This window comes from Zootoca vivipara, chromosome 3 (genome assembly GCF_965207765.1).
Source record: "Zootoca vivipara chromosome 3, rZooViv2.hap1.1, whole genome shotgun sequence".
Lineage (NCBI taxonomy): Eukaryota > Metazoa > Chordata > Lepidosauria > Squamata > Lacertidae > Zootoca > Zootoca vivipara.
Genome location: NC_142586.1, coordinates 56,662,662 through 56,690,149, shown reverse-complemented (window position 1 = coordinate 56,690,149; position 27,488 = coordinate 56,662,662). Strand labels below are relative to the sequence as shown.

General features: G+C 41.9%; 1 protein-coding gene and 1 long non-coding RNA gene across 2 annotated transcripts in view; one reads left to right on the top strand and one right to left on the bottom strand.

Moving 5' to 3' along the window:
* Positions 1 to 15,145, bottom strand: part of LOC148686261 (uncharacterized) — a 54,627-nt gene extending 39,482 nt beyond the window's left edge. The window contains exon 1 of the long non-coding RNA XR_015948975.1: positions 15,056 to 15,145. This is a non-coding gene — a long non-coding RNA (uncharacterized LOC148686261). The remainder of the gene's footprint in view (positions 1 to 15,055) is intronic.
* The window catches only part of LOC118082750 (uncharacterized), a 139,800-nt gene that overhangs the window by 91,260 nt on the left and 21,052 nt on the right, over positions 1 to 27,488 (top strand). The window contains exons 17-24 of the mRNA XM_060273266.2: positions 6,606 to 6,722; positions 9,919 to 9,973; positions 11,572 to 11,733; positions 15,174 to 15,270; positions 19,484 to 19,662; positions 21,209 to 21,296; positions 23,004 to 23,131; positions 24,389 to 24,481. Coding sequence (XP_060129249.2) covers positions 6,606 to 6,722; positions 9,919 to 9,973; positions 11,572 to 11,733; positions 15,174 to 15,270; positions 19,484 to 19,662; positions 21,209 to 21,296; positions 23,004 to 23,131; positions 24,389 to 24,481 — 919 coding nt within the window. The remainder of the gene's footprint in view (positions 1 to 6,605; positions 6,723 to 9,918; positions 9,974 to 11,571; positions 11,734 to 15,173; positions 15,271 to 19,483; positions 19,663 to 21,208; positions 21,297 to 23,003; positions 23,132 to 24,388; positions 24,482 to 27,488) is intronic.

The following is a 27,488-nucleotide window of genomic DNA, read 5'->3' as shown; positions in this document are numbered from 1 at the left end:
AGGGTTGCCTTCTGATGTCTTCTAAAAGTCAGATAGTTGTTTATTTCCTTGACCTCTGATGGGAGAGCGTTCCACAGGGTGGGCGCCACTACCAAGAAGGCCCTCTGCCTGGTTCCCTGTAACTTCACTTCTCACAGTGAGGAAACTGCCAGAAGGCCCTTGGAGCTGGAAGTAGCAGACAGGCCTTTGGTATTTAACCATGGAGGCAGGTGTGGATATTGGTTCCCCATTATGTAAGAAATGCAATCCTTCATTAGATAGAAAGTTCCACTCCAACTGCTGCTATCTGATTAGGATAGGCAGTGGATTGTTTGATGTTGTGAGGTATTGTTAAGGGATTCCTGGTCAAAAGGTTTGCATTAGTCTATCTCTGTTATCATTCAACAGCAGCCACATAGGTGAATACCAAGCCCATTCAAATAGATTTATTGATAGGGCACCTTCTACTGCATATCAAATTTATACTTAAGATCCACTGAAAACAATGCGACTACACAGATGTATGTGCATCTTGGCACTAGGCTGGGGTGCAGGTGTGAGAAGAAACTACTGTACCACCAGATTTTGCTATGCAGTTATTTGTAATATTCAGAGAATTTCCTCACAATGCACATTTGGAAGCATGGTCTTTTTGTTCTGCTCTTAGCATAACTTACTGGGGCTGGGGAGTGGGGGGGGGAGAAATCCCAGCTTCTGATAAACCTGTGGATAATGAAATGTCTGGGTTTAAATGAGCTTTTGTGGCAAACGTCACTTGGCTATTTTCTGATTCGTCTGCTAATTAGCTGGTTTTGCAGTGACTTTTCTTAGTTGATATTCCTGGAGGGCCCTTGACATTCCATGAATGTTTTTGTTTTTTAGAAAAATGTTTTTGCTGCCTCATGGTCACTTTCCAGTTGCAAATCTTTCATTCAGATGCTAAAGAGATGGACAGGTTTTAATTAGCTGGAGGCTGATTGCCAAAGAGACCTCCTTATTTAAACCCAACAAGAGAGGCTGCTTTCAAATCCAAATGTGCCCATAAAAGACAGCTTTATACTAAGGAGGGAGCAATAGTTTTATCACTGAGTGGTCTTTAACACAGTTCACATGGGTTAAGTTGGAAAAAGACTTGCCATAATATTCATGTATTGCTCCCCATTATAGCCCATTTGTTGCCAGTCTGCCAGGGAAACTAAATCTCTCTTTTGCAAAAGCACAGGAAACAGTTGGCATTGGTCTCCAAGCATTTTAATTTAGCCTCTCTTGAAGTTGCTGTAATAGTACCTATATTTTTAGTATGTTGCCCTTGGCATTTTGCATCCTGAGGGGCAGTTATAAAAATAATAACAAGCAACCTAACTTGTTTTTATACAGTTAAGAACAGTCCAGCCTTCTGGCCATGTAGGCCCTGGCCTAGGAGGTGTTGAATGACCTTCCTGCCTCTTAGTGGTAGTGAAGGTCAAAGTAGGAACCGAAAAACAGTGCTGAATTGCACAACATTTCAGTTTCCCTGAACACAGCCCTGGAGAAAAAGCACTTTTGTCTAGAAGTCACTTTAAACGAATTCTTTTTACACCGTATCCTAGCTGACTGTAGCAACACAAGATCACCTGAAGTATCATCTAACAGTGAAGTAGGTGTGCATAAATTTCACAAAAGGTACCAAATATTACAATACTGGATCCTAAATAAATTTCAGTAACTTTCACCCATAATTTCCCATGATGCCTATCAGGTGAGGAGCAAGCATTCCATGTAGTCATTTAAAAGTGAACCTACTTAATTCACACTTTCTGAAAGAATACACGAACCAAAACACAGCCACCCTTCAAAATTCAGACTCTTTCTTGAATTTTGCAATGCAGTTCTCCAGCATACCTGCCATGTTCCAGCCCGAGAAATAAGGGACCGGACCGGAAGTAGCAGACCTGAAGTAGCGCTGCCGCCATTTTGGAACTGGGGAGAGCAGCAGCAAAAGTCACTTCTGAGCATGCTCCGTCCAGTTCCAAAATGGCCGCAGCGCCAGAATAAACCGGGGGGGGATCCATTTTTTCGGCTGGGAACAGCCGGAAAAACGGGGGTTTCCCAGGGAATACGGGAGACTTGGCAGCTATGTTCTCCAGTCCTGTAATGTGTGCAAAAATGCATATACTAGGGGAAAGTGTGCATTAAAATGTATATATTGTTGAAAATGCATTTTTATCAAGGGAATTTGCTTTGCAAAACTGTTGATATTGGGATAAATTCAGACGTTGGTGAATTTTTGTGAGGTCTTCTTTATTGAACGCATCACAAAGTGATGTGAAATGTGGAGAACTGAGCCTGGAGAGTTACTAGCACAATGGTAGCCTATGGTTCAAGTGCTTCTGCTGTAGCATGTACATCTGGGGCTGGCCCTGATGGCAATTCCTTCTCTGAATTCCCAGTCCCATTTCTTGAAGAAGGGGAGTCTAACCATAGGGTTATGAGACAGCTCGTTGTTTTAGGAGTTGGCAAGCCACTTGCCTTTCTATCCATGTTTGGCGAATGTAGTTACTTTGGATACTAAGATCCTTGGATGGGAGAAGGCTGCTGAGTTGGGTTCCATAATGGAAGAAAGATGAAATATGAATACACGAAAATGAACAGATAAAAATGAACAAGAAAGGGCATATAAATCAGAGCTTTCAAAGGTTCTTGGACACGATTCATTGTATTTCAGAGCATAAGATTTCGGGCAAATGTATTTCCCCACATTACTGCTTTTCCCGTAACCTGGAACTGGTCCCAAGAGTTAAACAGGACCCGTTTGTGATGTATGGGCACACTTTATTTGGGATGCTATGTGATGCTAGGGATAGCAGTGTTGACCTTGTCAGAATCTCTCCACAGTTAAAAATGAAAAAAATGAACCCGTCTCAAATGGAAAACAATAAAGGTCATTTTGCCTTCTGGAAATGTTTTGCAGTAGCTGTAATCTTTTGTTGCCATTGACAGAAAATAAGCAGCTAACCGGTAAACAATAATGCTTTCAATTAGTCATTATGATCATTCGCAGGGATTGCTAATGTCATTTTTCTGCAGAAAAAGAACATTAAGTGCCAGCAATGATCAGTTTATCCCAGCTTATTCTTCCAGTAAAGCTCTTTAATGCAGGAGTTTTATTTCTTCTTATTCCTTTTGCATTTGTACTGTGCGTAGGCCTTAAGTCTTCCGAATCCTTTGGATGATCAAATGGATTTACAAAGAATGGAAATCTAGCACATGCTGAAGATCTATTTTTTAAAATATTTAAAATGGCTAACTAATGGTGGTGTGTGTGTTTTAATGGAAGTATTTGTTTTGCATGAAAACTGAAGGGAATATTGAAAAAAAAATGGTGTGTGCATTTTACTGTGAAATAGTTTTGTTCTTAATGTTAGGCTAACTGCCATGTGTGCAAACCTCCAGAGTCCACCCAGAGGACTTCACTATATAGGCAGTATATAAATGCAATAAATAAATCCATGGTTTGCAGTCGCAGATCAAGGTGGAGCAAATGCTTACCTGGCCTCTGGTTTGTTGGGTTACTGCTGCTTATTAGGAGGTCCGTGGGGGATGCAATGGTGGGGTCAATGCAGTGTAAATGCCCTGGTTGAGCCAACCTAATGGTCCCACCAGTGCAAATGCATCACACCAACGTCACTGCCGCTCCCCCGCTCCCCCTCTACTTCCCCATCAGTAGCAGTAGCAGGGGGTCAGGTGAGTGGCACTGCCCCACCACGCCTCCTGTGACTGTTAACATGTGGAGTCGCTACCATGCAGAAGCTGTCAGGATCCACATGATGGCTGCCATGTAAGAACCACTCCTCAATGATATGATTGCATACTTAACAATTCTGTTTTTGGTACTACTAACAAATGCACTTCTTATACCAAATAATTGCTACAATTCCCACCTTTGCACCCAATGAGAAGAGGTAGGGACCATATTTAGTGGCCCAGATATACCAAATTCACTTAAGCAGATATATCAGAGCCTCTTTGTATAGTCGAGTTCATGGGTAGGAAACTAAGGCCCGGGGGCTGGATCCAGCCCAATCGCCTTCTAAATTTGGCCCATGGACGGTCCGGGAATCAGCGTGTTTTTACATGAGTAGAATGTGTCCTTTTATTTAAAATGCATCTCTGGGTTATTTGTGGGGCCTGCCTGGTGTTTTTACATGAGTAGAATGTGTGCTTTTATTTAAAATGCATCTCTGGGTTATTTGTGGGGCATAGGAATTTGTTCATTTTTTCCCCTTCCAAAATATAGTCCAACCCCCGACAAGGTCTGAGGGACAGTGGACTGGCCCCCTGCTGAAAAACTTTGCTGACCCCTGAACTAGTTGCACACCATATGCATTCGTTGAGCAGATCCCCAGCAGAAGCCTACTTCATTGTGCAGATTGACTGCTCATCTGGGACTCAATGAATGGGCCAGATATGTCTTTTGATGGTGATTATGGGACTGGGCATCTCAATTTCTTTTTTCATAAATGTATGGAGAGTGGTTGGCAGGGGGATAGAAAATGCAGGTGAAAACTTTAGACACCACTATCCTTATAGTAGCTGCCATCACCACCAAGGTTGAGAGAGAGCATAACCCTCATGAAGGCAAAGGGAGGGGGTAAGATGATGATGATTATGGGGACACTGTACTAGATTATTCAGCAGGGTGACTTAAGGACATGGCATCTGCTTTCCTTGTGAATGTTCTGGCTAGAACTGAATCCCTTTATTAATGTATTTTGAAAGCTTATAGACTAAAATTTCCTGTGATCCTCCTCACATTAAGGCATTTGTCCCGCACACAAGGAACTACCTAATCTTTACAGATGCTCCATTGTAAGCCTTTGTGCCATATCCCTACGGCTGTCCTGTTTCACATAATGCTCTAATTGAAAGGCACGATTTCAAAACCTCTTGATGAGATCATGATGCATGTTTTTTTAAAAAAATAAAAAACTGTGTTAATAAAACAAAGAAAGTCTGAGAGGCGCGGGTAGGATGATTTTTCTGCTTGTTTGAATTACAGAAGGGATTTTCAAAATACTTGGACACTGACCTCACCGCAGAAAAGCATCCATGCAGCAGAATACCACTTTAAGTCTCGTTCGAGAATAGCCATAGTCTTCCTATTGTTTGTGTCCCATCTTTCACCCTCACTCTCACCCACTCCCCATTTCTGGCCAAGGGCTGAGATGACGGTTTGTGCATGTGTAGCTGGGCTGAATAATAGCCACTTTATTCAATGGTAGATCAAGCCTGCAGAGGGAAAGAATAGGTGTGAGAGCTGACCACAAACCAGGAAAATCCCCCAGCTATAAGGGTGTCACAGAACCATAGAATTGTAGAGTTGCAAGGGAACAGGAGAGTCATCTAATCCAACCCACTGCAATGCAGGAATCTTTTTCCCAACATGGAGCTTAAACCTGTGACACTGAAATTAAAGGTCTCATGCTATGCCTACTGAGCTATCTATACTTTGTAATCCAATCCCTGCCACGTCAAAGGCAGTGAATCTGCATATCCAGATTATTCGGCCACACTCTGAACGTAAGGAGACTTCCTGCATCACCATCCCACAGGGCTCCAAAACACCAGGCTAATAAGGCAACTTTGCATCAGAGGTGGTCTTCTCTTGTCCCTGGCCCTACAGCCCTGAGCTGTAGGCTTCAGAAGCTGCCAATCACCCTCAAAGGAGCATAAGTGGGGGGGGTGTCACCAAGCTCCCCTATTGGGTTCCCCTTCCTGAACCTTCCTGACCAAGTCAGCCTCTCAGCCAATCAACAATTAAGAGCCAGATAGCCACAACCTCCCACCCGAACATATGGCAGCTAGAGTAATTTTTAAATAATTCCCCCCCCCAAAGCCCAAAGACTTATTAATTTATGAGAGACGTTCCCCAAAAAACCCTCAACAACTTAACCTCCCCCCCCCCAAAAAAAGGTTGACATCTTTGTCCAGATTTTCACTTTGGGGGATTTGTCAACCCTAATATACTCACAGTATGGAGCAGGCATGTGCTCAGTTACTGAGCTCTGGCCCCTCCCCTGCATTCCTTTATCTGCATGGCCACACCCTCTTTTTCATTTATTGGATTGTGTACACAGCATATGGGACCCAGGTGGCGCTGTGGTTAAACCACTGAGCCTAGGGCTTGCTGATCAGAAGGTCGGCGGTTCGAATCCCTGTGACGGGGTGAGCTCCCGTTGCTCGGTCCCAGCTCCTGCCAACCTAGCAGTTCGAAAGCACATCAAAGTACAAGTAGATAAATAGGAACCGCTACAGCGGGAAGGTAATCGGCGTTTCCATGTGCTGCTCTGGTTTGCCAGAAGCGGCTTTGTCATGCTGGCCACATGACCCGGAAGCTATACGCCGGCTCCCTCGGCCAATAATGCGAGATGAGCGCGCAACCCCAGAGTCGGTCACGACTGGACCTAATGGTCAGGGGTCCCTTTACCTTTACCTTACACAGCATATATAAAGCATCCTCCCAAAAAGAATCCTGGAAACTGTAGTTCATTGAGAGTGCTGGGAGTTGTAGCTCTGTGAAAGGTTAACTATATTTATGACTCACTTTCCCCCAATATGTGCGTGTTGTTGTTCTTTTGTTGCCACAGGCCACATATCAAGAGAGGCTTTTGGAGGAAGAGCCAGAGTAATAGAGTTATGATGGAAGAAACACAGAGAGTCAGGCCAGCCATTCTGGATTTTTTAACCAAGTACTGCATCATTAAGTAAGTCTAATCCACTGTTGGTTATAAATAGACACTTGTGCTTATCACATTCACTCACTGGGAAAGAATGTAAACCAGTCTAAGAATGAAACACCAAGGAAAGCTGCCTGAATAATATTAGCAACTTCATGGTCGAAAGACACGTACTCGTATACTTCCCCCTTCCTTAGCCGAGTGGAATGACGTGATGGTTTATATACATAAAGAGTTGAAGGAAGGTTGTGTCATTAGAAAATATGTGCTGAAATAAGGTCTTTTCTTTCTCGTTGGCCTTTAAAGGAATTTGGGTAGCCAGAAAATGAAACACAGTGAGTAACAATGCATTTAAAGACCTAAGGCCATCTTAGTCAAGGCATAAGACGGAAGGATTTCAAATGACACAGAGAAAGTGGGGAAGTCCCATGCCTGCTCAAAAGTAGAGGCGGGGGAGAAATTTGATTCAGTTCACACTTAGAAACGAACCTACTTAATTCATACTTTCTGAAACAATACGCAAACTGTTCTACATAGCTGCCCTTCAAAATTCACACTTCTTCTGTGCCAAAGAACTTCCCATCCCTTTCATTTTCCCTTGTGCACCCACAAATCTACTCCGGGGGGGGGGGCGTAGATGGAAAACCCGGAACAGAATTGGAGGGGCATGTGGGGAGCAGAGGGAAAGGAAGTTCTGTTGTGCAAGCAAAAGCCATTGTGTGGGTGGGACAAATTCACTGGGTACAACCAGCACTTTTTTCTGACAGTAAGTGTTGGTCTGCAGAACCAGCACCTTTTTCTTGGAATAATTTTTAACATCAACTTTTAAATGAAACTTTTTAAATTAAAAGTTGATCTCAATTCAAATGGAGCAAGGGGGAGAGGTGCAGGGAGAATGGAGAGGCCTTTTACAATTTAGCAAGCTACAAGCACTGGAACCTCGTTTTATTTTTACAAAACACAGCATGGGGTGACAGCCAGAAATTCCACCAGTTGTATCAGTGATGCGAAACATGGGCAAAATAGGAAGTATCAGAGCAAGCCCAGAGCAGCTGATGGTGCTTCTAAGGCCCTCCACCTCTCCCACCTAAGCAAAGCCATGCGTGCTACTTTGCTAACAAACGCCCTAGCATAGGGAAAGTAGCAAAAATGCAGAAAACATATATATTTTCAGACAGGGGCATTTTTTTCCAGATAAATGTAACTTCAGACAAGGATCCCAGTGCTATGGTTTAGTGTTCTTGTGTGACCAGACTGTCTTGCATCAAAGATTCAGAGCTACGCCCCAAACTTATACACCCTTCCCTTTGCACTTGTAAGCTGCCGCCTTTGATCTCTTGTTACAGTTCAGACCACAGGCAGGTTCCAATTTCCCTTTCTTCACATTTTAAATGTCTCAGACCCAATGTCAGCAAGTTCTCATCCTCCCCTTGCACCTGGGTAAATCCAGGCCAAAAAAGGCAGAGGGGACCTGCCAAAAGGGAGACCAGAAAAAGAAAAAGAAGGAGTGTTCTTAGGCTGCCTTCTTATTTTGCTCCTTTTCTCTAGGATAAGAAAAATAGACCCTGGAGGAAAAGGTTGAGTAAAATAATACTGTCTAGGAATACTACTTACCCCTGCATTATTTCACTATAACCTCAGCAGTTCCCGAAGATTAGTCAAATGCAGATGTTAAAACATGGAAAGTCTACAAATTGGTGGGTGAAGACAGATGTAAGATTAAAGAGCAGGCACAGCAGTTTCTTCACCCCTGGTGCGAGGCTGGCTTGGCAATTTGCATGACAGACATACCAGCAAGTTGAAAACTGGTTCAGCCATCCATCTTGCCTCTACCTTCATGTTTCAGGCAGACTTCTCGCTCCCCAACTCCCTTTTTAAAAAGGTTTGTGGCATGTACTAGGGTGTATATATAGTAATTTGTCGCCTTGTTTTAAAACTTGCAAACGTTGCAAAACTGCAAGATATGTTAAGATATGGTGCTCAAAAGAAGTTACAGCATCTACTGTCGTTTTTTGTTGTACCCACAATAACATAAAGAAAGGGTATTCCCTGAAACAATACCAGCAAGTTTTACAGTCCTGGTTTTGATTAGATATCCAAATGGCCCAAAGGTAAGGTTGTGTTTTGCCCGTGGTGCAAGGATGGCAAGCCTGTGGCTCTCCATAGGTTGTTGGGTTACCATTGACCAGTGTTTCTCAACCTTTTTTGGGCCAAGGCACACTTGTTCCATGAAAAAAATCACGAGGCACACCACCATTAAAAAAGTTAAAAAATTTAACTCTGTGCCGCCCTATATTGACTATATAATTATGACTGTAAGAAACACTTGCCAATTGCTGTGTTGGTTGCAATCTCCTGTAATAAGGCTTCACAAGCCGCTGATTTCTCTGCCAGCACAATCATTGCTCAGCAAGTTTCAGGTTGAGCTCATCCAGCCAGCTTCTTTAAGTTTGTCTAAAACCACCCTCCCGTGGTGGTGGCTGTTGAGAGCTGCGCTCGCTCTGCGTCGTGACCCGGCTGGCTTCCTTTCTGGCGGGTTAGTGTTGCCTATTGGCGGCCGCCAGGCACGTGACAATGCAAATCGCCCTTCTCGTCACCGCACGTCGCGGCACACCAGCCAGCGTCTCGCGGCACATTAATGTGCCGTGGAACAGCGGTTGAGAAACGCTGCCATTGACCATGTTGGCTGAGACTGATGAGGCTTGGAGACCAACAACATCTGCAAAGCCTCGGGTTCCCAGGCCTGGCATGAGGTCAGAAATATATGCTGGCATATATCTCTGCTTATTTACACACCAGCCTCTGCGGTGAGCATTGCCATTCTGCCAGCCCCATGTCAAGAAGAGCTGGACATGTGTGTACATAATTCAGCAGCTCATGGCTGAATGTGTGTTGTGTTTGAGATAAATGGCTGAATGTGTGTTGTGTTTAGGGAGGCTTTTAATGTTTAACAGATTATTGTATTTTGTTTTTCTGTTGGAAGCTGCCCATAGTGGCTGGGGAAACCCAGCCAGATGGGCGGGGTATAAATAATAATTTATTATTATCATTATTATCATTATTATTATTATTATCATTAATTATAACATGCCGTGACATTAAAACATGGTGATGATAAAATAAAAACACAGCAGTTCAATCTGTTGTGGCTATTTTACACAGGAATGTGATGTGAAGTAACTTTCCTTTCCTGTTTTTTGACACCATCTTTTTCCTTTCAAAGTCCAGAACGCTTATCATTTTATGAAAGAATTTTCCTAAAGTACTGCAGTCATGAGGTAAGATACTTAGGAAAACCGAAGGTAACTTAATTTGTGTTCTCTACAAATAGTTTAGCCTCTACCAAATATTTTTCTATTTTAAGCCATGGTTAGAGTACTGTGTTAGGGACCCAGGTGGCGCTGTGGGTTAAACCACAGAGTCTAGGGCTTGCTGATCAGAAGGTCGGCGGTTCGAATCCCTGCAACGGGGTGAGCTCCCGTTGCTTGGTCCAAGCTCCTGCCCACCTAGCAGTTCAAAAGCATGTCAAAGTGCAAGTAGATAAATAGGAACCGCTCCAGCGGGAAGGTAAACGGCATTTTCCGTCCACTGCTCTCGTTCGCCAGAAGCAGCTTTGTCATGCTGGCCACATGACCCGGAAGCTGTCTGCAGACAAACGCCGGCTCCCTTGGCCTATAGAGCGAGATGAGCGCCGCAACCCCAGAATCGGACATGACTGGACCTGATGGTCAGGGGCCCCTTTACCTTTACCTAGAGTACTGTGTTAAGACTGGGACCAATTCCAATTCCGAGTCAGCCATAAAGCTCACTTGGTGACCTTGAACCAGTCATCATATCTCACCTTAACTACTCAGAGGGTCTTTGTGGTGATAAAACGTAGGGTGGGATGAGAAATCGTGTATGCTGCAGAGTTAAATTGAGTGTAGGATTCTTACTTATCATGGTGCAACAGGTTATATATGATTTTTTTCTTATGAAAGAAAGGAGAAATAGTTGCTAACAATACACAGGACAACACAGAAATGTTTGGTGACCTTGAGGTTGTGTACTAATTTCCATTCCCCTTTTTATCTTGCCCGCTTTGCCACAATCTTACCCTCTGTTTTGATATTCTGACAATCAGAAACCAACCTTCCCAGTCTCTCCTAATTTTGACTGGAGCCATAGCAACTGTGACAAACATAGTCCGCTAATAACACAGAAGATAAGAACTTACATCCTGTACAAGTTTGGAACTTCATGACCCCAAGTGCATCTCTTAGCTTTTATCTTTTTATTTTCAGTGCCACAGAATAGTTTATTTCTCACTCATTTTGTCCATTTCCCCGAGAATGGTAAAAACCTCATTGCTTTATCTATTCTGGCAGCCCTTTCCTTACCGTTCTATTTTTGTTATCTTTAGTCTAAAAACACATATCTCTCTCACACACAAACACTGGCTATGTTTTTTTAATTATACAAAAAATATCAGATTTTCTCCAGAAATGGGTAAATGAAGATGAAATTGGGGAGGTAAGGGGTGAGGAATTCAGGCTGGCAATCTGATGGCGATGACATTGTGTAAGACACAGCAAAACAAAAACTAAAAAATATTGCATGTATGAGGAGGGCCAGTCCCAGTCTGGAAGCGCTTTCTGTCACACTCTCTGCCTCTTAGGGCAAGTTATTATATTTATTTTTGTAATGAAACAGCCCTAAGACATTTTAATGTAACAACTACCATTGCTACACTGAAGAAAGATGTTTCAACATGCTTGTTTGATATGGTGAAACTTTCAGACCCTTCCACATTTGCATACTAGAGCTCCCCCTTTGTGTCGCTCCCACTTTCAGAGCAAATGTTCACCAGCTCATAGTTCTTTGTACTTTTTTTAAGGACCCTGATGAAGAACCTAGAGACCAGGAATCTACTGATATGCCAAATGCAAATTTCAGTGAGGTGCCTGGCGGCTTTGATCACGTAGAAGAAATCCTTATACAGAGAAAAGCAAAGGAAAACATTGACATTGAGAAAAAGATTCAGATGATTCTTGAAAGTGTGAGTGGAGATTTGTAGTTGTTGTGATCAATCTGCATTCCATTAATGCTAATCATGAAATTTCACTCAGGTGCATATATCTCTGTAGAGGTAAATGGTGAGCCAGCCATCCCCAAAGCTCCCAAACTCAAAGATCACTCTTGCATTGCTATGTAAGCTGTGCACACATGATTATTTCTATAGAGCAATGGAAACCCATGCCACTAGTATAGCACTCACCCTGAAGCTTGATAATTGTGTACAAGCATAATTTGATTTGATTTGTTGTATTCTATGCTGCTTTTCATTCAAATGAATCGCAAAGCTGCTCCCAAACAATAAATAACAATAACATAATAGAACATAATAGGACATCACAAATACAACTTAAATAATGTAAAGTAATTAACAAATATAATTAACAATTATAATCTATAAAACATTATAAACAAAACAGAAGCTAAAAAAATAAGCTAAACATGACAAGTAAATTCAGTTCTCTGCATTTCTATACCAGCCTACTTTTTAAAAATGCCCTGATGAAAATTTGTTAGCTTTTCAGTTCAAATTTCTTCCAATTTATACTTTTTTGCCTAATAATACCGTATCACTTGCCAGGAGATCTTCATTGCAAAACTGTGAATTTCAAAAGTCAGCTGGGTTTTGGTTTGCCAATTATTTTGGAAAGTGTGAATTAGATAAATTTTATCTTTAAATAAAAAGTGAATTTGCATTTCTTGGGAACCCTGAGCATTAAGCTCTGCTATTGCAGTGGCTTCCCTGAATCCCATTTAAATCAAATGAGTGGTGAAATGTCATGTCACTAAAAGTCTCACCTAATCAATTTTCCAAGAAAACTTTAAACATAACAAGATAATGTGCAGCCTTCTTAAAGTAATATAACTTGAGCCTCTTGGGCAGGCTTCCTCAACCTCAGCCCTCCAGATGTTTTTCACCTAAAACTCCCATGATCCCTAGCTAGCAGGCCAGGGATGCTGGGAACTGTAGTCTCAAAACATCTGGAGGGCTGAGATTGAGGAAGCCTGCTCTTGGGCTTGCCATTCAGAAGGGCGGCGGTTCGAATCCACACGATGGGGTGAGCTCCCGTTGCTCTGTCCCAGCTTCTGCCAACCTAGCAGTTTGAAAGCACACCAGTGCAAGTAGATAAATAGGTACTGCTGTGGCGGGAAGGTAAATGGCCATAGCTGCCAAGTTATCCCTTTTTTTAAGGGAAATTCCCTTATGCTGAATAGGCTTCCTCGTGAGAAAAGGGAAAACTTGGCAGCTATGGTAAATGGCATTTCCGTGTGCCAGAAGAGGTTTAGTCATGCTGCCACATGATCCAGGAAACTGTCTATGGGCAAACGCCGGTTCCCTTGGCCTGAAAAGTGAGATGACCCCCATGGTCACCTTTGACTCAACTTAACCGTCCGGGAACCTTTACCTTTACCTTTTTCATTACAGCAGTGGGTTACACAGATACACCTCTGCGGGAAGGGTATTCCACAAATTGCCACAGAGAATGCCCTCTCCTAGGTTGCCACCTCCCTGATACAGTCATACCTCGGTTTAAGTACGCTTCGGTTTGAGTACTTTCAGTTTAATTACTCCGCGGACCCATCTGGAACGGATTAATCCACTTTCCATTACTTTCAATGCAAAAGTTCGCTTCAGGTTAAGTACGCTTCAGGTTAAGTACAGACTTTTGGAACCAATTGTGTACTTAAACCGAGCTACCACTATTATTATTATTATTATTATTATTATTATTATTATTATTATTATTATATTTATACCCCACCCATCTGGCTGGGTTTCCCCAGCCACTCTTGGTGGCTCCTAACAGAACACTAAAAACAGAATAAAACTTCAAACATTAAAAACTTCCCTAAACAGGGCTCCCTTCAGATGTCCTCTAAAACTCACATAGTTGTTTATTTCCTTGACATCTGATGGGAGGACATTCCACAGGGTGGGCGCCACTACCGAGAAGGCCCTCTGCCTGGTTCCCTGTAACCTCACTTCTCACAGTGAGGGAACCGCCAGAAGGCCCTTGACACTGGACCTCAGTGTCTGGATTGAACGATGGGGTAGAGACGCTCCTTCAGATATACTGAGCCAAGAGGGCTCCTGCAGATCTTAACACCTGGGAATATCTGTAGGAAAGGATGCAATCCCTTAGACATGCAAGCCAATAAGCACAAACAAACGTCAAACACACCCAGCCCTCAAATTCTTATTTTAACTATGGGCACCTCAGTCTGTTGATTTTTATGTATTCAGGGACTCCAATGTGTGCATGAGGCTCTACTTTGCAAGGGTAGCATTTCAATGGGGGAAGCAAATTTGCAGGCACGTACTTAAGGAGCCCATATCTGCCACCTCCATTAGCTCTGAGTGTGCCTCATAATATACCGGTACTTAGAGCAGGGGTCAGCAAACGTTTTCAGCAAGTGGCCAGTCCACCGTCCCTCAGACCTTGTGGTGGACCGGACTATATTTTGGGGGGGAAATATGAACGAATTCCTATGCCCTACAAATAACCCAGAGATGCATTTTAAATAAAAGCACACATTCCCCTCATGTAAAAACACCAGGCAAGCCCCACAAATAACCCAGAGATGCACTTTAAATAAAAGGGCACATTAGAAGGTGATTGGGCTGGGCCTTAGTTTGCCTCCCCATGATCCTAGCTAGGGTCAGGCTCAGGGCAAGATCTAGTCATCTGCATGGCAGTGATTCAATTTCATAATTTTTAGATCATGAATGCAAAACTCTACAGTCTCTTGGGGAAGAGACTTGGCTATTCAGAAGCTGATTTACTAAAAGAAAATAAACACACACACACACACACACACACACACACACACACACACACACGAATTGATGCACATTTTGTGGTAACTTTACGTGAAAATTAGAGTAATCCAGCATAACAATACCGTGCTTTAGATGTTTGATAAAATGTATTCAATGGGACTCATTCCCAGGCATGTGGTACCGGTATTGGATTATAGCCTACGTATGGGATCCCCCCTTCTTCAATTGCTTTTCTCCTCAAATGCCACTGAAACTTTTGGGGGCACCAGATCTTTAGCCCTCAGAATTTCTTTGATATTATTTGTAATAAGCAGATGACCAAAAAGCAAAAAAGGCCTTTTTGATTTTTTTAAAAGTCACTTACTAGAAGAATAACTTGGATCCAAGAATTCTGTGGTGATTGCATTTGCTTGGGTCCTTTTGATACAACAGCAGAAAAATGAAACACCAGCAGCTTTAAAGAACACAGACACCCCAAGCTGTGTTCTGACATAATTACGGATATAAGCCTTTAATTTCTTACCTCACATTAACAGGAGAGAACAAATGTTAATGGCTGAACTTCTTTTCCCCTCTTCTCCCTTTAAAATCCCAAGGAGCTGTTCTCTTTTTTTCTCTCGTTATTTTTTTTTACCTCACAGGGATCTGTATCAGATCAACTGGAAAAAATGCAGTTTAAGATGAAGACACTTTTGGAAAGAAAAAAGGACATTGTGAACACAGTACAAGAACTTCAAGGCAAGATTATTTAAACAGCGAAGAAGCTCACTGAAAAACAGGAATAATGCTATGAAAAAAAGATTGTAATGGAAAAGAACAGAGTCTATAGACACTTGAAGTGCCAAAAAAAAAGTTAGGCCTCTTTTTCACTTTGCACTGGTGATGTAGGTGTTGCTGCAACACAATCATTTCCATGTAATGTGTTAAAGTCTTAAATCACATAAGCGAAGCCACACTGCAGCGCTTTCCCATGCTGACTTCCCTCTAGGAATAGGGACAGTGCTGCTATTGGGGGGGGGGGAACTACAGTGTCGGCTTCTTCCATGTAGCCCTCCTGTTCTGCAGAAGAAAACTGTGACCACTACTGCCTGCACATTGTGCAGAATGAAGTGGTAGATTGTGGGTGCACCCACCCCATATATTTAAAGCACGTTCAGCACACAGTTAAACGCATGGCTTTTCTGGATTGTGGGTTCAGATTGGTGGCTTTTGTTTTTGAATGAAATGCTCCCTAGGGGTACTAAATTAGTGCATCAGTGAGATGATTATGCTAAAATTTCCTTTTGATATGCTACATACAGAGGATTTTGTGTGTTTACATTAGAGTGGTTTCAAGCACTGTTCTCATGTCCAGCCTGAAATGGTACATTCTGGAATTTGACCGCCACAGTTTTCCCTCTTTTCACTGCCGTTTGTTTTGTTTTATTTACTACAATTTTGTATAATGGCTTACGTCATATTAGGCATGGTGCAAAAGGGGGAAATGAAGGAGATAACGGTGAGCAAATTCAGATAGCATAATGTTGAATAATGAAGGGATCCTTCCTTTCTCAGCTGAATGGCTCTGTGTCTCATTAAAGGCAATGGAAGGAGTCCAAGCCTGGTGCCAGGAATCAGGGGCCCAGAGGCTCTAAAGAGCTCCTTACCTGTCTAGCCTGGCCAAACCACCATTCACTGCCATGACCCACAAGGCCCTCAGACATCTGTTTCTAGTGGTGGGCAGGTGATGGTGCCACTTTTGAATGGCAACAAAGCTCAGTGCCTGTCCATGGTGGCGGCTCACATTTATCCACACTGCAATGGGACAGTCTGTAGGTGGATAACATCTATCAGACCCAGCTGGTGAAACATTTTGGATAAATAAAGAAGGCAGGTAGCCACCATAGATAAGAACCAAGCTTGGTTCCCATTCAAAACTGGCACTACCACCTGCCCAACCACCCTGTCAGGGTACTGACAGGGTGTTGTTGTTGTTGCTGCAGCAGCAACAGAATGGAGAAAATACTGACCATGAGAGTAGGGGGGCCAGTAGTAGCACTGTGCTGAGGGCATTCTGGTGGTCTAGTGCCAGCCCTGAATGATACTGATTGAAGCTCACTTAAGTCCTGCCAATGTCAAATATAAACATTTAGACCTGTTCTGTGTGTTCTTCCTCAGAGCTTCTATTGAAGTTAATGGGCCAGGTAAGCATGCACAGGAATACAGTCATAGTCATGGCTCCACTTTTGCTGAATTGTGTGCTTGTTTCTTGGTAGATAAATTACACACTAGCCAATATATTACATGGATTCCCCACTCTTCCTCTCCGTCCCCAAAATAAAACCTGGTTTGCAGCCTATCTTCAGGGACAGCCTCTAGTGCAGGGGTAGGCAACCTTCTCAATCCAGCCCACGGACGGTCCGGGGATCAGCATGTTTTTACATGAGTAGAAGGTGTGCTTTTATTTAAAATGCATCTCTGGGTTATTTGTGGGGCCTTCCTGGTGTTTTTACATGAGTAGAATGTGTGCTTTTATTTAAAATGCACCTGTAGGTTATTTGTGGGGCATAGGAATTCGTTCATTACCGCCCCCCCCCAAAAAAAATATAGTCCGGCCCACCATATGGTCTGAGAAACGGTGGACCGGCCCACGGTTAAAAAAAGGTTTCTGACTCCTGCTATAGTCAGTCAATACACTAGATAGATTAGATAGGCAGGCAGGCAGGTGTCACACAGAATGATGTAATGACCACAGTATAAGCAGTATAAGCTACAACAATATAAGCTACAACATGCCCACCTGCACTTGGCAAATAGAAATGTTAAATCCTTTGGGAAATGCCTGTTTGGGGAGTCCAGATAAATGCCTCCTGTCAAATGCTAGACATGCAGAGCTTTGGCTGTACAATTAGTTCTGCGGTGACTCAAATGCCTTTAGGAAAATACATATTAAAACCACCCCCTGTCTTCTTGGTCAGTTGTAAACATTTGTAGATTCATACAAAGCAGTTGCATGTTAGGGGTGTGACAAGTCTACTCCCCTGCCAAATTGAGATGCCATAGTGTTTATCCTCTAATTCTGCCCCTGACTCCCAACAGGTTTCTGTTAAAATCTGCCTCTCTGGTTGGATGCTTTGCCCCTTTGGTGCTCTGATGCATCATCATTATCCATTGCAGATTAAAAGCAGGAGTCATGTGCATCCTCCTCCATTGGCTTTGCCAAGTGGTTTCATCACACAACATACCCCTTTTTCACAGCTGGTTCCATTCATAGTACTAAAACGAGTTTCCAAAGCACAGAGTCTGCATTTCTTCACAACTTAATTCTTGATTGCACAATCTGCTCATTATTCCACACAGTGAATGATTTCATGTTCATGTTCTGGAGCTCAGACACTGTGCTACTGGGGAATGGAAGAATGTGGGACTACCACATGATCTCATATGACTGTTGACCAAAAGATCACAGCTAGCCATGTTCTCCCAGAGATGCCCTTTTATTCTTCTCGAAAACTGGCAGTGAATAGAAGCAATGAAAGTCCTAGTCCTCTGAGGCCACAATGGATAGTTGTAGCTCACCCAGCACAGGCACAGCTCAGAAAAGGTGCCAAAGATTGGGGACAAAAGACTTGTGTGATCCTTAAGCATGTCTGGCCAAGAGTTAGGAACTTCCTGAACCCAACTCAGTAAAAGCTTCAGTAAGGTGTTGTTGTTGTTGTTTTTGCATACTCACTGTAAGCTCCCAACTCCAGCTAGCTCATGTGACTGTTCCCACCCCAAGCCTTGCCTGCCTTCACGTGAGCTAAAGGCAGACTTTCAAAAAGCATATAAAGGCTGAGCTTTAGCCCAAGTGACTGTGGGTCCAAACAATGTTTGGGATATTTTGCCTAGCTCTCTGCATGAACTGTGATTAGAATCCTTAGCTTAGAGGGCAAACAGAAAACACTTCCTTTTTTCCTAAAATTTGATTAACTGAAAATGAAATTTATCTGGCTTAATACTGTTCTCTAATTTTAAACCCATCTGGGGGCTAAGAACATGGTATTCAATAGAACTGACTTTCACATACATATTATATGCAAAAAAAAAATACAATATCAAAGCAATTTTTGTTCAAATGGATGGAATGTTTTCATATCTACCTTCTTCTTTTTTAAAAAAGAAGTTCCTCACTGAATAACTTATTCAAACTGAAGGAAGAAAGCCCTCACTTGAGTAGACAAGTTTCCTTTATACTTCATATTTGGTTATAAATGGTGAGCCAATCCTGGTGTTCTTAAAAATACATACAAGGCAATAATTTTGTGTGGGTCAAACTATATAATGTGGGGAATGTGTGACTGCATTTCAGGTTATCTGTTTTGTTTTGTTTTTAAATCCAAATGGCTGGTTTTTAAAAAGCAGCTGTGAGGATCAGGATGTTAATCAATGGGAGTTAATCAATGGCAGCTTCACTCTCTGAGTGTAAAACAGTTCTGGAGGGCAATTTTGTGGGGGGCTGCAGTGCAGGAGGGAAGTGTTAATCACACATTCCATGTATCATCTAATTTGGCCCTTAGAATTGTCTACCTAGCTGACTTTAACATAAGTCAAATTTCCAAAAATCTGAGAAAGCCTTATCCGATCAATATAGCTGGCCATCCATACACAGTTGCTTACACTCTCCTTCCTGGGTTTGGTGGCAGTTAACATTCAAAATCTACCAGTACCAGGGATTTCTTTCTTGCAAATTGCATGATACATCTCACAGTGTAGTCCTTAAGAATGTACAAATTAATTGACCACATTATTTACCACTCTTCTGCAAACAACACTAAATCATTCTTGTTTCATGGGGTATGCCTCATGGAATATCCTGACAAACTGTGCCAATAGCTTTCATAATGTTATGTTGGCAGTCTAAGCTTAGTGATGAACATGGGCAAAAATAGACATTATAAATGGCTACAGCCTGATCTTTCTTAATGGTCAGATCAAAGACTGCAACTCCAGGCAACAATGATGGAGCAGTTATCCAACACAACTAAGCAGAAGAAGGGACAGAAGAAGGGGAAAGGCAAAGACACGAAGCTTCTTCTAAACATGGATGGAAAGAGGGACAACCTTTGTGGAATTCCACCCTCTAAACTTTCATCTATGCTGGTCAAGCAGGTAAAAGAAGCAGCAAGCATCACTCCATTCATGATCATTGTTTGATGAAATGTTGATAACATCATAAAACAGTGATGTTTATTCAAGAGGGTAAATACATTTTGTACTTAGCTATATGGTCGCAAGTCCTGTTAAAGTCAACTGACTTTGTTGCATGTATGTAATAGGAAGTGATAGTTGGCCTCTAGAGCTTCACCTTGAGCAAAATTGCTTGTAATCACTCATGACACAACATATTAATTTATACAAGGTTCAAAGGCACTAGCTTTCTAAATGGGCACTTGACCATGCAAAGCCCAGCTCTGCTTCCCGCTGTATCGCATTGTACATCCTGCGTTCAGGCTGACACCCAGCTGTTCATTAATAGTAGTATTGTTAATTAGACTTGCTAGTTGCATTTAGAAACATGAATATAAAGACATTATAAAGACAAAACAACAACCAATCCCCCTAGCAGGAAGAAGCAGCTTTGGCAGCACACTAATAACAGCATCATCTCGGTCTATCGAAAGACTGGGAGGGGTGAGGAGGATAAATCTTTACTTGGCACCAAAAAGATGTCAGTGAAGGTGGATCTCACTGGATCTTCCTATTCATGAAAGAGGATAAGAGCACTTCCTGTTCCAACCAAGCCTTCATTGAGCAACAAGGTCTTCCCAAGTCCTGATACATTCCAGTATCCCTAATGGTGTACATAAATTTTAAATTGGCCCTGATAGCCAATTCATCCTACTTCAGGCTGCCGCACACAGCCTAGCCCTGGCACAAACATGTTCAAAAGAATCTCAGGGAAAAAATGCCAAGAAAGGAGTGCCTATTTTGATGATGCTGAAAATGTTCATGAAAAACAGTAATTACGTTCAGCAGAGTCCCAACTTTTGCTCAGATTCTCCTTGTAAATTTAATGTTGGGTAAACTTTGTTATCAACTAAAGGAAAAGCAATATTTGGGGGGTGGAAGGCAGTATGGAAAGATTTGCACAAGAATAATTATTTTTTTTGACTTGCTTATGAACAGCTACACTTCAAGAATCACTTCAGGAAGTATTTTTCCCTGCCCCACTGATAAAGCAGATGGCAATAAGTCACTTTTGGTGCTTATTAGCACAATAAATCAATGTGATCTACAGGTTTTAGGTCGTTAGAAACCAGATTACAGAACCACTGCAAAGTGACAAGAAATCTCAGTTATCATATGCAGGTATCAGTGCAGCCATTCACCAATGCAGGATAAGGGAAACAAACAAATATAATTGCCTGATTTCTCCCTTTTTTATGAGATCACATAAATTAAAGAGTGAATCTAAGAGAATCCAGAGATTGTAAATGGTGGGAGCTCTGTTTCTGCACTTGTAACTTAGTATCACAAAAGTGTTAAAACTTAAAGGCTTGTTTTCTCACTTTTCCTTGCCCACAAAAAATTGCTAGCCTGAAAATTCATTGCACTAACGCCAGGATGCTGTTGTAGCTGTGAAGAAGGAAATATGTATGAAAACATGCTACTTGGGGTCCATTTAATTGACACTAACATTTTTTTTTAATTTGAGGCTGATGCGTATGAAAACCTTGACATTAAAATAAAATTCTTCTGGAGCAAGTATAAAGAAATTTGTTCAAGATTATCAGAGCTGAGTGGTAAGCATTTTGACGAACGTGACTTTTTAAAATAAAGAGCAGTAAAGTCACTTGACAAGTTCTATTCCAACCTCACATTTCCTGACCTTATTGTTCAATGTCCCACCAGGGGTCAGGGATGATGGGAATTGTTCAGAAACCTCTGAAGGGCACCAGACTGGCCACCCCTGCCGTAGAGGAACAACTCTCCTCCCTGCATGTCCCATTCATTTTATTAACAATTCCCCCCAAAAAATATTCTAACACAAAAACACAGAGAGGTGATACCATGTGAATCTGAACTGATAGTGTTATTTGCATTTTTCTGGTTTCAGAATATTTACCCTGTTTCATTATGTACCCAGTAAGGAAATCCTTTTTTTTTAATGACTTGCACAAGGATGTTGTGGAGAAGGCATGTCACGTAATATGCTATCAGAGCCCTCCAGTTGTTTACCATGGCCACTTGCAAGCTGAACTTGATTCTTATGGATCCTCATTTTCTGGCAAGGGTTGCCTTCATTTGGGAAACAAAAATATCCCCAGGCAACTTCAGGAATTCCTTTTCGCTCTCTTATCTCACCATGTCATAGCACTAAGGAAGAAACAGAAATAACACCAGGCTGTTTGCCTCCCATTACTCCTTAGTCACATGGTAATGGGACATTTGGCCCTACAGAGTACATCTCCTCTTTTTAGGATGGGGGGAGGGGGGTTGTAGAATGGAGTTGGACTGTGCCCAAGGCTTCCTGAAAACAACTGAAGCTCATGTGCTGCTGTGGGCTAAGGAAAGAAGAAGAAGATTGTACCCTGCCAACTGTAAGTAGGAGTTCAAGAGGGTTACAGAAAGAAAGTCATCTTTCTGTTCATCTTTCTCTGGCCCTTGGGACTGGCCCTTGACCACAAACCCTTCCCAGGAGAAATTCAATTTTGTATGCATTTTAAGAAGAAACTAGCCAATTTACACATCTCCACCCAGTGTGAGCCAGTGTGGTATAGTGGTTAAGAGCGGTAGACCCGTAATCTGGGGAACCGGGTTCACGTCTCTGCTCCTCTACATGCAGCTGCTGGGTGACCTTGGGCTAGTCACACTTCTCTGAAGTCTCTCAGCCCCACCCACCTCACAGAGTGTTTGTTGGGGAGGAAGGGAAAGGAGAGTGTTAGCCCCTTAGGGTAGTGATAAAGCGGGATATCAAATCCAAACTCCTCCTCCTCTTCTTCTTCTTCTTCTTCTTCTTCTTCTTCTTCACCCATTGCACAGGCTGAAACCCAGCTAGCCTTCAAAATTCTCACTTTGCCAAATTTAGCAATGCAGTTTTCCAACTAGACAATGTGTAGAAAATTCATATAATAGGAGAAATTGTGGATAAAATGTTGATGAATTTTCATGAAGATTATTTTAATTGGTTTTCACAAACAGCTGTGGAAATGTGGGCAACTGAATTTAAGACTGGAAGAATGGGAAACTGAGGAAACTGACACTGGCAGAGTTTTCCATCCCTAGGTGCAGATCAGGTGGTTTTATATAATAATTGGAAATGATCAAATTTATCAAACAAATTTCTCAAATTTCTTTGTGGATGTCATATGCTCCAAAAACCACAAAAAACTGAGATGCTGTTTCCAGATTTCATTCAGAATCATGAGAATCTTACTTTATTTTATAAAGTTGTTTTACCAGTGTTTTCGTTTGTTCATTTCTTGTCTCCTTCACTTTCTGTTATCTAGATACAAGGAGGATTTTAGAACAGAAAAATAAAGAAGCTTCTTTAGAGTCAATTGCTCAGAATTCCAAGATTCCTCCAGAAGAAAGAAGGCTACAAAGTGCTCTATATCAGAGATTGCACCCAGATAAGGTACATGTTAACTACACTGCAAACATACTGAAGTTTGTGGGATATCATCTTTGTCTGTTTTAACTTAGTGCTCAAATAAATGTTGAAAGACCAGAGTGTGAAGGCTCCCATGATCAGTACTTTATAAAAATTGTATAAAAATGGTAAGACATCTATATACATCAACAAAAACGTAACTGTGGCTATTAAAAAAGATAGAAGTACAGTTCTGTGCTCCTACAACTGCTTCAGTGAACTTGTTTTTTTAATACAGTATATCTTGTAATAAAAAAAAGATGAATTATTTCATGATTTATAAACTGTTGCAAAGCTGTGTCCCACATAGCTAATTAGCTAATATTTGTCAGCCCTGTGAATGCACTTTTGTGCCAGAGAGCGTTGTGTTTCCACTTTGCAAGTGCACCGTCACATCATTTGTATCAGTGACTTGGGTGTAATTCAAGGATTAAAGCAGAGCTGTTCAGCTTCTTTCCCAGAACACTACTATTCTGACCTGCAGAAGCCACCACTGACTGAGCTAACTTATCCAGTCCCAGCCCTACCACTAGCCAATTTGAGCCCTTTGCCTCGGGTGGCAGATTGGCAGGGACGACACACCTACCCATTGCTATCTGCCTGCTCACCACTGCTGAAAATCCACCATCCCCAGGAAAATACATTTGGAAGCCACCTTCTTGCATTGAAGGGCGCTGCCTCACCACCACTGCTGCTGCTGCACACCTCACTTCAATCCAGCACAAAGGCTGTTGGCCACTACTTTGCCCCTCTCAGGGAGAAGCCAGTGCCACCTCAGATCTCACCCCTGAGAAATGAAATGCCTATAAGAGTGCCACTGCTGCCTTGCAATGACTCTTTCAACAAACAAGAATAGAAGTGCCATCATTGGCATTCCTGTGGCTAAGTACAGGTTCTTCTCAAATCTTGCCCATCTCTGCCTCATTCTTTGAGGATGTCCACATCCTGCCTCAAAGTGAAGGCATTGAAGGATGAGATCTGGATGGCACCAGACTCGCCTTCCGGAGTCACTATGCTACAGCTGATGAGCCAATGGAAACACAGTCAAGGGGGCCCTGGGTGACAAGAACATCCAAGTAGGAAGGCTACCGGGCATGGTTAATTTAGACTCTGCTATTCAACTATCAGTGGGCTGTTAGCAGAAAGCCAGAACGTGGTGTCTAAACCATGTTGCATCAAAGCAAGAAGATGAAGATGGGGTTTTTCATCCAATATAACTTTCTGTTTTTTCTTTTTTTCCAGGATTTTGTGCTTGACCTAAACGACCTTGAGCAAGCTCTCCAGGATGTTAACAAATGCCTGGTTTCTCCAAAAGAGTTCTCTTATATTTTCCATGTAAGTTCTACTACTGTACCATTTGTCAGCAGTTAGACTGCTATCACACAAGCTTTTCCAAGACTTCTGCCGCTGGGCCAAAGGCAATATGTCTGGGCTGTCTTCTGTATGTCTTGGAGATTACAAAAAAAAAAAAAGCTTGGCGGCTGACTCATTAGGTTTATATTTTATCAATTTTGCCAACATTGTGTTCAGTGTCTGGGAAGCTAATGCAATACATAGCTCTGTATATTGGTAATGGCAGTGATTCACTGAAATAGTCTGAAGTATATTAGGCTCATGTAACAGGATTAAGATTTTTCTCTTACCTGGTAAAAGAAATTTAAGGAATCCTTCAGCTATTGTAAATGGTCCTTAAACTCTTCCTTTTGCCTTAGATGCCATCTGGGTGAATCACATGTGCCAATCAAATGAAATTCTTCCATCCCACCCTGCCCAGCTATAGTAAAGGAAGTCGGAGGTGCTGAGCTGTACAAGTCAGGGCGTTTGCAAAAGCTGAGAATACCTTTTAGCCTGGAATGTGCCTCTCATGAATAATGTTATTATTGAGGGAGAAAAGGCAGTATAAGGCTGTTTGTAAATCAAATATACATTCCAGTCATTCTGGAAGGATTCTAGCCAATGTCTGTTTTATATTCAGATTGAAAATATATAGACACTCATACACAAAGCACCCTGGAAAAAAGTTTAATAGTCACACATGCAAAAATGAGCAACATTTACACTGCCAAATTCCTTCATCGGCCTTGCAGTCTCTAGGCCTTCGGTCTGTCCTTTCCCATTCTCTCTGGCTTTGCATTCTTAGAGTGTTCTTGGAGGGCAAAGGGCTCCATCAGCCCTGGAGATGTACTCTAGTACACTATGTAGTGCTTCTAATGGTATATTCCTTCTATATTTATTTATTTATTTATTTATTTATTTATTTATTTATTTAAGCAATTTATAATACCCTGCTTTTCACCACACATCTCAAAATGGTTTACGGAAAAATTAAAACTTGCAAATACAGCGTTTAATACACAGATTGAAACATCAGAGACTAGAACCTTAGAACAGCATTGTAGTAGCGATACCTATCTACTGAACATCTTTTGTAATTTTTACCACGTTTGAAACTGGAAGATGTAAACAAAAGCTTACATTCTCCACAAACGGATCCCTTTTTTTTTTCATTCTGAACAGGCATAGTTTGGTGACATCATCTTGCTCTCAGTGCTTTTTTAATGCAGTCATAAGCTAAAGAACAGCTCTTTTAAGTGCAAAGGTTTCAAAGATACCATTCACCTGAACTCTATCATCTGTGTTTTGGTTTTACCAAAGTACCATTTAGGACAAAATGGTAATCCCATTCCAGTGTCAAGCACTACTACTTCCAGGATCAGAGGTGCAATGCCTCTGAATTTCAGGTGCTGGGGAATAGGAGAGGTCTATTGAAGAAGAGATCTATTGCGTTTAGCTCTTGCCTAACAGCCATCTGTTTGGCCACTGGGGGAGGCAGGTTGTTGGATAAGATAGGCCTTTTGTCTGATCCAACAGGGGGTTCCTTGTTCCTTATTAAGAGCTTTTTTGCATTCCAAATCAGCTGCATTTACCGTGCTTGCTTTAAATTCCTAGTGTATTCCAAGGCATTGAAATAAAGCACTCCACAGTTATGTGAAGCATTGCACTTAATAAATATAGCCTCATCTTCAAAAAGAAGAAGCAGAAGAAGCTACAAAAAAAAAGGTAACTGGAAAGGCTGTCGATTGGTCTGAAGGACCAAATAAATCTGGACGTAAGATATTCCAGTGGTTTCAAGAGGGATCTTTCCTTGGTTCATTTATGGCACAACTCATTACATACCCTTTTTTTCTGGGCGTGTTATTTTCACTCTTAGCAACATAATTAGGGTGTTCGTTATTTTGTAAAGAAAATCTATGGAGAACATGCCGTACAAAATAATATTTGAGGCTGATGTGACCCAAAAACCAAAACCGGGCCTAGAGTTTATAATTTGTGAATTATAGGTTCGGGTGTATTGGGAGGGAAATGGTTTAGTACATTTCGCACCCTCAAACATCCAAGTTTTCCCTCATGTTACTTCAGCCTAAGTTGTGGAGCAGGCCTTCAGCCTGAGTAGCATGTGTGGTTGCCAACACAGAATGACATTGAACTGGTCCTCTGCTCCAGCCCCCAAACCATCTTTAACGGGAAGTGTGAATGTTTACAGATTAACTGAAAGCTAATCACTGAACTTCCTAGCTGAAGAAGAAAACAGTTTGGTCACATTTTGCCATCCTTTTGGGGGGCTGGAGGGGAGATGTAAAAACATTTGCATTGGCCAGAAATAAAAGCACATGCTTCACACACTTGTAACCAACCCCAGAAAGTGGGGGGGGGGAGCCCTCAGTCTTCTTGGCTTTGAAGATTTTGAACAGGAAGCCGTTTAGAGCTGGAATGCATGCCTAGCCAGTCCAAGAAACACCCGTTCTTATTACTTCTGGGCTATCGAAAAAGCTTGAGGTGAAAAAAGTATAATTTATAAGCAGCCCCTCTTTTCCTGTTTTGTTTAGATTTTTTTCCTCTGCTTTTGCCAAGCCTGTTTTTCAAACTTTGCATGAGGAAACACATTTATACTTGCCTTTCATTTTATTTACTCAGCTGTACATCTACCTAAATTGATAGCTGCTGCTCCTACCTGGCTTCAAATCCAAACAAAGAGAGAGGAAGGTGCATGTTATACTTTCATGGTTTCTGAGGCAAAGGAGGAATCTGGGCGGAGGGCAGGCTGCTGTGGGATTGATATCAAGGGGAGTTACCAGCAGATTTTCTTCCTTTCAGGATATCCACAACTGTATGTTTTAGGAGGAAAATGCTCTATAATTTGCCACACATTCAAGCTGGCCAAGATACTCATTTTGTGGAAAGGATGGCAATGTTTCCTGAGGAGACCAGTGCTTTTCAAATGCTATTAAAACAATAACTGCCAGCCACTTTTTTTAAAAAAAAGAAAGAAAAATCACCAAGA